At 33.7% G+C, this 10,506-nt stretch overlaps 1 protein-coding gene across 1 annotated transcript; it reads right to left on the minus strand.

The window, feature by feature from the left end:
• Positions 1–229: 229 nt before the first annotated feature.
• LOC141677319 (arginyl-tRNA--protein transferase 2-like) lies at positions 230–7,755 on the minus strand. The gene is made up of 6 exons (XM_074483195.1): positions 7,378–7,755; positions 6,228–6,266; positions 4,719–4,869; positions 3,361–4,509; positions 2,396–2,717; positions 230–680 (listed from the first exon to the last, which is right to left on the minus strand). Exons 1-6 carry the CDS (start codon positions 7,514–7,516, stop codon positions 564–566), a joined length of 1,917 nt encoding a protein of 638 aa, XP_074339296.1. The 5' UTR covers positions 7,517–7,755; the 3' UTR covers positions 230–563.
• Positions 7,756–10,506: the final 2,751 nt, after the last annotated feature.

Raw genomic sequence — 10,506 nt, forward strand, 5'->3', positions numbered from 1 at the left:
TAGTTGTTTTCTGATTGTGCTTGTTCTATCAGTCATATTTTTTAAAAAAAATTCTATTCATCTGAAGGTCATCATCTAAATTTCCCCAGAACTTGATTCTTACAATTTATCACGTTGCATTGGATGTGAACTTCAGTACCAGACTTTTATTACTATGCTACCTCCACCTCAACTTGTACTACCATAGTAGCAGCATTGTACTCGCACAAGGATAATACCAACTATTAAATGGGTAAAAAACTTAATTGTATTTTCTTTATGGTATTTTTGAATCTTCATAATTATACTTCCCATGTGCAGTGTATAGTGCACCTGCTTGCAAATGCAATTATGCATAAAACAAGAAAATACTCAAGTTCCTAACTCATTGCAGAAACATTTCTGCCTTGAAAGGCATCTCATCGTTCACGGTGCAAACTCCAGAACTTTACCGAACCTACTTAAGTTCACAATTCCGATACCGTATCAAGAATAATTATAGCGAGAGAAATGGTCACTCAACATCAATTCGCATCCCCTAGGCCACTTGTTATTGAGGCTGATATAATTTGCAACAGCCACTCTCACCCTAGTGACAAAACCATATCCTGGGAAAGTTTTTCACCAACAACTTTCTTGTACTTGCGCAACGTCGTCTCCAAGTTACTCCTCTGGTTAGGGGCCAAAGCTTGTTGTATGTCCTTCAAAAACAGGTGACATAAATTAAGACTTAGTATCCTATAATACATACTGCATCAAAATAAAGCATACTTGATGATAGGGCTGCTCATGGGTTAACGAACCCGTTCAAACCAACCCAACCCTTAATTGGGCCGACCAAATCGAACCATCTAAACCCATGGGTTAGTTGGGTTAAATTTCCGTTGGACCGATTATATTGGATTGGTTCGGATTTTAACTTTTCAAAACCCTAACCCAACCCAACCCTTTTTTGATTTCGAACACAACTTGATACATTTACTTTTTCCCATAACTGACTATGCACTAGGCAGCAGACAAATGAAGTAATAACAATAATATATTTTGAATTTGATCGTAATTTTGGACTAAACTTTTTAAATTGAATTGAACTCGGTTAATATGAAGCGGACAATGAGTTGCACCATAACAAAGTGCTTTCAAAAACTATTATGTTAAACCAATTTGATTGGTTATAATATTTATGCTTATCATATATTTATGCAGAGCAAAAATAAATTTTGATAGGCTGTGAAATTAAGAATTTATGTTTCTTTAATCAAGACTATATCTTTAACTTTCCACTTATTTTTTCGAGAGTTGTGTTTGTCATTGACTTTACATTTACGGTATAAAATATCTTTATACTTGTTTTAATTTACCTGTAATAATTTGAATGATCATTTATTTCTTGTATGTAGGTTGAGTCAATAAATTGTCGAAACCGACCCAGCCCATGTGCAGCCCTACTTGATGACATAAAACTGAATTGCGCCAGAAAGTGGGTGTTCCGCATATAGTTTATCAACATGAAGATGTCACCAGACAGGTACAATTATTCATTTTTAGAGGAACACCCATGTTAACAGTTCCAAAGTATAGCTGAGTAACAATTTTACATTCAATAACCAAAGATACAAAATAAGGTATATGCAATATGCTTAAAAAGGTCTCGGAGAGATGGATTCTTTGACCGGAAATCAATTGAGAAAACATATTGATTTGATAAAATATAGGTTGTACATATTTATGCAAATATCAACAAAAGCTTGTGTGTACATCTAGCATAGCATGCAACTAATGTGCTGGTGGGATGAAATTACGTGAGAGAAGAACCTTTTGGGGGAGTCCAGTCCTTAGACAGCTCTCAGTTATTAAGCATGGTTGGGGGATTAGGCAGCAAAGAGCTGCTCGAAAGCTTGACGAACAAGTGAAAAATCCAATCAATTCTTGAATTTTTACTTTAGAGTATTTCCCTTACCGGTCAAGTGGTAAGGTAGGTCGCTATTCAATGAAGAAAATAGACTTTAGTCAAGTGGTAAGGTTGGTGACCTGGTAGGAGCAAAGGACTGGAAATTTCATTGAAGAAGGCAGATTATTTTTGAGCTAATATGTTTTAAAAGCTAGCATGCCCTATTCATGCTGACTAAATTTCCAAGAATTAGCAATCTCTTTGCAAATATTTCCCACCCAACCAGATAAACTTGTAGTTATTGAAAAACTTGAAGAAAGCAAATGAATACTAAACCCTGCAACGCCGATAACTTTGTTCTCCTATCTTTCTTTTTTCTCAAGTAAAACAGCCTAGAAATTCAACATGGGTCTAGAAAAGTCTCAAAATATGCAAATTAGCGAGTAACAAGCACCAACCACTGATAAAAAGCCTATGTGTCCGCGTTAGAACAGAGGTCTAACATACCCAAGAAGAGTCACATACCTTGTATCTCAGACGAGATCCTTTCAATCCAATTTTGACATTGCCAACACTTGCATCTTCAAATTCAGGTAACGCCAAAACACTAGTCTCTGGGTCAGATTCATCATCAGAATCTTCAGAATCAACTTCAGACATTTCTTCATCCTCGTCAAAAGGAACATCGTTGGATTCTTCTTGAAAGGTATAATCATGCGGCGGCTCTAATTGACTGGCACTCAACTTGGGAGTTGATGATTCTACTGTTTGCAAATTGTGTAAATCAGATAAGATCACAAAACGTTTCCTATCAAGCAACGGCTTTGCAGCCTCATAAGGAAACCACCTGAGAAAGATGAAGTTATTGACAAAAATCAGAGAGTTACTCACTCAGTGGGGGACTTGTAAACAGAAATATAGCAACTATGACACATATCAGGAAGACAGTTACCAAGTAAGATACTCTGTTGCAAGGAAACAAATTTCACATCACAATGAAAGTATATGAACTCCCGAGGCCGAGGCACAGAGAGAGATAAATAAATTACTTCATTACTTTTAAATTATTATTTAGATAAATGGATATTAGTATTACCAATCAGATGTATTCTACAATTAAAATAAATGTAGTAGTTATATATTAGGTATAATATGGTAATAGTTATTAATTTCGAATCTAGATGAGTTTCTTTCTTATAATCCAAGATACGGTTCCACTCCAATATAAGGAAATGTCTCATCCAACTGTTACTTAGATCGAATAATAAACTGATTTAAAATTTTGTGTATTCTTTGGTCAGGAATAGTCTATTTATAGCTATAAATCCGGGAAGCATTCCCGAATCCCTACCTCTAGTATCCTACATAAACTTTAATGAACATTATTTTAACAGACATATCCATTACAGAGATTAGAGAATATACAAAATTCCTTTCTCATGACTGCAGGTCTTTTGAGTTAAGTAAATTGTGAAAAAAAAAGTACATACTGGTAACGAAGGGGGCAGAGAAGCTCTGATGGACGATAAGCTGCTTTATATCTCATCTTGATACAGGAATGGATATAGTAACCCATGTAATAATACTGCAGACTCGGACAATGGGCTTGATTCTCCCTGACACAACCAATTTCTTGGAGAGCCGAGTACTTTCCCAACGATAAAAAGGCGAAGTCTGGATCCCAAAAGAGATATTTGCTCGATAAGCATTTAGGGAGGATATCAATAACCCCTACTGCAACTAATCGTCCATCAACAAGATATTGCTGATGAAAAGAACCAAAGCCACAGCGAGGAACAGTGTTGTCACCATTTGATGGAATATATACTAACGGAGAGTCAACCAGAAATCTCCTGTAAGAACTTTCTGAGACATGATCCGGTGCATCATTGTGCACATTAATCTGGTATTTCCTGTACAAGTCATATTCTTTAGGATCAAAACTGGATCTTTTTAATATAATCTCAAGCTTCTTTTTTTTACTCGGTGTACCCCCAGATACCTTCTTCATAGAACCTCCTATATCTTTACTTTCACCTCGGGACTCTTTCCGGACCATAGCTATATCCGCTACATCTGAACAACCTTGTTTTGTAGTAGCATAGAAATTAATGTGCCCATTGCAAGCTCTAGCTGACAAACCAGATGCATCAGACAGTTTTTTCATACAGATCACCAGTTTTTCAGCAATTGCTTGCACAGTAAGCTCTGGCGCTGTCAACTGTTCATTCTCTTCCTTGCAACCTCCAACTCCTTCAATGTCATGCCTTCTATCCCTCCGCATCATAGCAGCTTTAATCTGGAAAGAAATGTTGCTAGAGAATAGAAGATCTTCTGATTCTTCAATAAGTAACTTTTTCTTACCTAAAGAAACTTTTTTGACAGAAGGTTTTGGCAACAGAATATCTCGAGGAAACTCCCCATGTTCAATGCATGCATGTGCAGCACAAACTATCTGATCAGACAAATAACTTAAAAGTTGTACATCTTTGTTTTTCTCTTCAGTGTTTAACCTTAAGGGTTCCCCTACTGCTGAAGCAATTGTAGAGCTATGGACAAGGCCGCTCAAGTTCTTTGAAGTAATTGGGTTATCCAAGCTCTTTTGTGATTCTTTCACCTCTAATGTGCCATCTAGGAATCTGCAGGTAATGCAATACTGTGGTCAGTACATTGCTGAACTTCACCTTGAAACTTCCATGATAAAGATCAAAGATTGTTTACATTTCTAAGATTTTTTAATCACAAGGAAAACGTAATCTACAACCTGGGTCATATATTATTCAACAGAAAGGATTGCATATATGTGACAAAAATAAAGTATGTACCATCTGAAGCACCTTAAAGATACCTTTGCATTCGTTTAGATACTCTTTGTTGTTCTTTGGAAGGAACAAAATCACTAGCCTTTAAACGAATAGTATACTGAGGGCAGCAGGTCTTGTCCATCTCAGGCTTGTAAAGATAGCAGCCAGATCTCCTCCAACCTCTATCAAGAAGATCTACAAATAGATAGAAGCATATAGTAAGCTCAAGTCCAGATGCTGATTTCATTATCACTGAGTAGGAAGCCATTTGAGTTGAGACAGAGTAATAAAGAATCCATTATAAAGTCGTTTTCTGGTTATGGTCAATACAAATATATAAACACTCACACATGCATGCTTTTACTCAGACTTGAATCCTCGACCTCTCATTACCCAGAGGAGGCTAGGCTTGCATATAAATCCATTATTAAGTTGCAGCTGAGATATTTAACACCTCGGCTTATTTAAGAAGTTTAATAGGGAAAGGAAATTTAATCACCTTAGCTAGAAAACAACCTTCTACAAGACTTAAAAAAGCCCTCTAACAGCCAGTGCTTGTGACTAATTTCAGGATACAGCGAATGCGTTAATCCTATGATTCATATCGATTCAGATCAGATTTATTAATCATTCAAATGTGTTAATTTACCCATGCTGAATGGATGGCATGTCTTACACCCATTAACAAATTGTTTGAATTAATACTTTTCATGCTTACAGCAGAGAATGTAGAAACTTGTAATCAGTAACTGCGTAAGATTATTACTTCTCATTGCAGAAAATGTGGTGTAACCCAGAATTTAAAATTTGACAACGCAAAAGAAGATACTTAATAATGTATACAATTCAAAAGTAACAGTACGTAATATTGAAATGAGCGGAGATTGTAGAGATCTAATGGATAATAAATATCTAGGTTCTGTAGTTTTCATCAAAAGACTTGAAAAGGTCTAGATATCCTAGTTTCGGAGTAAAAAAACCATTCTGGCACTACAAAAATTATTAAAGTGATTTTTCGGTTCAAATAATCGATACAGACACATGGCATCCAGGTAATTAAAACGAGCATACCATACTTAGAGATAACAAAGTGAAAACTATATTAACTATGTAGGACTAAAAACAAATCAGGAAAGAATTAAAAGCTGATATTGAGCGAGAACTGGATAGTATTTCAAATTAAAAAAATGGTATATGCATTAAACAAGAGGCTTGATTATTGGAACGGGTTTCTTGAAGCATAAAAAAGCTTGATTATTGGAACCATTAAAAAGATAATTATATCTTTCAAGAGGGATTTTAAGATCATCATAATCAGTAAATAATCCAATACACTTACCTAATATAGAAGCACAAAACTACCATCTTCATACATTTAGACAATATGGACTCATTAACACACTAATATTCCCTTGTCCATTGAATGTGTATACAGAGTCGCAGTGTCAGAAAGGATATTCAGACGGAAGACAAATGGCAGACAAACTGAGTATCAAGCAAAGTAAAGCATGCCATAAGAAATATCAAACAAATAAACGTGCAAGATTTACCACCTTGATAGTCATCAACTGTCAAACTGTTGGCCCACAACCCTGTAAAACAAGAAATCATAATATCAGTATTCAGTAACATATACTCAATTAAAGGTTTTCTCTACGCACAGTCACACATATGCATTTAGGCTGTAGTTGACTAAATAATTATTAACACCCATCACCCCAGAATGAAAGGGGTGATCTCGTAGTTCTTGGTCAATTCTCCTTTTTTCTTCTTATCAAATAAAAGTCTATAGCATAAGCATTTAAGATTTCTCTTGGTTTGGATAACAAATCTGATCTTTCTTACGTCATCAAGTTTCACGCAAGCGCACACAGAGATCCATTTACCAATAAGATGGCATTGTTTATTATTAATTCACAACAACCGTGTAACATCAATAAATTATTATTCTAGGGACCCATAATTAAACATATCCAGCGTATCTATTATAGTTGTTACTACTTTATCAACATTTATTCTGTAGTAAAACCTAAATAAAAAAATCAAATGTAAAACATAAACTGAAGACACAAATTCAGTCAAACTAGCTAACAAAACTGGAAACTATAACACACCTGACAATCAAACAATTAACAAAACACCTACTTACAAATTAAACAATTGAAACTGGGAGACAACATCAAATTACAATTCACTATTGTAAAACTCCACAAAAAAATCATCAACTTTAAAAGCGTAAACCAAACATACAAATACAGTTAACCTATGTGACGAAACCGAAAACTATAACAAACCTAACAATCAAAAACTACACCTAATTAAATATCAACCAATCGAAACCAAGAGACAGAAATCGAATTAGAATTAACAAATGCAAAACTCAACTAAACGTTCATTAATTTAAAAACGCAACAGACACACAAACTCAGTCAAACTAGCTAACAAAACCAGAAACAATAACAAACCTAATAATTAAACAATTAAAAACCACATCTGCTACAATCGGAAACAAAAATCAGACCGAGAAACACAAATCATATCATAATTCACTTAATTAGGGAGAGAAGGGGGGAGAGAGAGAGGGAGGGGAAGAGGGAGAGAGGGAGGGAAAAGAGAGAGAGAGGGAGGGAGAGAGGGAGAGATAGAGAGAGAGAGAGAGAGAGAGAGAGAGAGAGAGAGAGAGAGAGAGAGAGAGAGATCAACCATAAGAGATACTAGTATGAGCAGAAGATTTGCAATAGCCACAAGAGCTTCGACGACGACCAACCTCAATAACCTCCGATTGCCCTCTGTTATCTCCACTCGCACTCCCACCACTACTGCTTGCTCGGTTCCTCATCATCCTTCTTCCTTTTTCGATGTTTCAACAATACAATTTCTCGAATTGTAATTTGAAATGGCCTGGATTGAACTGATTTAGGGCATACTGATGAGGATTATATGATGCACCAAGGAAAAGGATGATCGATACCGATACATACAGGATTTTGTATTACAAAATTATATAGTAGTGCTTTTAGAAATACAAAAATGCAAGACTTGTAAGTTGTAACGCAGCTGATAAAGTAGTCACTCACCTCTGAGAAAATGAATGCTAATTTCACATTCACACTAGTTTTTTATATTTTTGCAAAAAAAATATTTGTAATAAATAATAATATTCTATCATCTCAAGCATGAAAATTTGTACCCATTGGATAAATATTTCAACAGCTCGGCCACGTTGGAAGCATTTTAGCAAACAATCGGTTAAAAAATTGTATTTCAAAAGTTGGATACATCACATTTAAGTTGATTTAATCAAATTTGAGCTTGAAATTTTTGATTTCTTTTCTAATTTGGTTTTAAACTTTAAAATATGAATAAATTTAATTTAATATATTGGATTTGATTTTATTTCAAATTAAATTAATCAAATTCGATAATATAAACAATTGACTTGAATTCATATGAGATTTCTGCTCATTGCAGTCACCTCCGGGATTCTTCGCACCTGGATAGTATCAGGACTCCTGTGCCCCAGCCTTTGATCTCGATCAGATAAAACTGCACGCCCTATAACCCACAACTACAAATGAACCTTGCGGCGAGACGATGAGATGTGGACATTCCCCATGCTGCGGTTCCTTCCGGTCCATTCCCGGGGTTGGGTTAGGGGAACATTCGAGTGATTGCTTTTGCGGATCCAAGCGCGCTCACAAGGTGCATAATAAAAATAAGACCAACAGAGACTTCGTAAGGAACCATTTGAGCTGCGGATCGTAATATTCCTAGAAAGACATATTTCCTAGAAAGACATATTTCGAATATATAGGAGTGAAACACACACATGATATAAAATTAGAATAAAAAAATTAAATTACAAATTCTTCTGCCAAATTCAAAATATATTACATAAGTATACATGTGAAGTAAGTATACATTTGAGGTGGTAGGGTGAAAAATTAAATACTCACATTTGGGGCAAATCCCCAAAATGCCGATTGGTGAGATGTCGTTTAAAATATTCATTAAACACGATCTGAAATATGTCTATTCATATTTTTAAATTTTAACAAAAAATACGCAAGTGACAAATGCATAAAGATTTTTATTTTTTTAATACGCATTTCAACAATTCATATCCTATAAGAAAAATAAATTGAATACGTATCTTCTAAATACATATTTTGTGGATATTTTGGGCAATACATTTTATTTATGGGTATTTTGGATAGTTCAAAACCAAAATTGATATATTTTGAGCATTTTTTTATTGTAAGGTGAGGCCCAAAATATCACATCCTACTGTTTCACAATTTTAATCAAAAATATCCAATAATTATGTTGTTTCGACTTGCGACCTCCGCAACGCACTAAGACCCTAATTCGTCCCCTGCATCACCCTTGATATGATATTCGGGGTATCGTTTTTAACGCAGATACACATGTTCAAAATATGTATATGTCCCTGAAACGTAGCATGAAACGGTGCATCGCTCTTTTTAAAAGAAAATTAGTTATAACAGACAAATTTCAATATCAAGTGGGTAGGTAAGTGTCTTTAACGATTATCTCTTGATTGTATAACATCAAATATTAAGATGATAAATTTAATTTGATTTTAAATTTTTTATTAAAAGTTTTTTTATATTTTACAAAGAGTTAAATCCAAATTTTATTTTATTTTCACGTATTTCAAAATTTTATGAAAAATAAATAAAAAACTAAAATTATGGGAAGAGCCAGTTCATTGAATACTACTTATTAATTTATCAGTTACAGCATCTCCACCCTTTGAACCCTGTTAACCCGCTTCTCTTTTTTTTATCGTAGGTAACCCGCAGCCTGCTACCTTTCGGAAAATCCGCTATTTCACGAATTTATACGATATACTTCATTATTATAGGGAATAAATTTATTATCTTACTACTTTATATGTAACGGTTACAATAAAATACATGAAATTTGTCTAGCACATATCAATGAATTGATAATTTTTTTATAAATACATCATGTGTTCATGATCAGTTAGTCCATCAATACTCCATCAAGATTCATGATCAGTTAGTCCATCAATACTCCATCAATTCTTGATGGAGTAACTAACACATTGATGAAGATTAAATTTTATTGATGGATTAATTAAATTTGACTACATTATTGAAATATGTCAATTTGTCTAAAGAAAAATATTGTTACATTATTAAAATATGACAATTCATTTAAAAAATTAATTATTTTTTTCATTAGTACAACTAAGAGTAGTTTTGTAAATGAGTCAATAAGCTCACAAACAGTTCAGTGTTTATTTTGGAAAAAAATTCGGCTCGAAATCAGTTTGATTTCTAAATAAGTCGAACATGAACACAATTTTAAGGTTCAGTTTGTAAATAAGCTGAATTTGAGTACAATATTGTTCGGCTCGTTAGTTCGTGAACATGCTCACTAATATAACTCATGAATAATAATCCGAATTATTAGTTTTAAATACTCGTAAATGACACGCGTTTATGACACAGTATTTATTGAATAATCATGTAAAAATTTATCTGCAAATTGATTTATCATTTTATTTTATCCATTTATTTTTTTATTAAATTTATATTTTTTATATTTATAAAATTTAAATTATAACACAAGGTAAATGGTAAATATCTAACTGTTTTATTTAACTTATGTTTATATATTCAGTTAGTGTGTCTGTATCATCATTTATTAATTTTAATCAAAATTAATATGCTAAAAACTCAAATTTATTTATTTTAGTTCTAAGGTTTTAAAAAAACTGATATTTGATATTTTAAAAAAAAATTGAAACTTATGCAAAATTCGGAAATTGTAAGAACGAGT

Source organism: Apium graveolens, chromosome 8 (genome assembly GCF_009905375.1).
Source record: "Apium graveolens cultivar Ventura chromosome 8, ASM990537v1, whole genome shotgun sequence".
Taxonomy (NCBI): Eukaryota; Viridiplantae; Streptophyta; class Magnoliopsida; order Apiales; family Apiaceae; genus Apium; species Apium graveolens.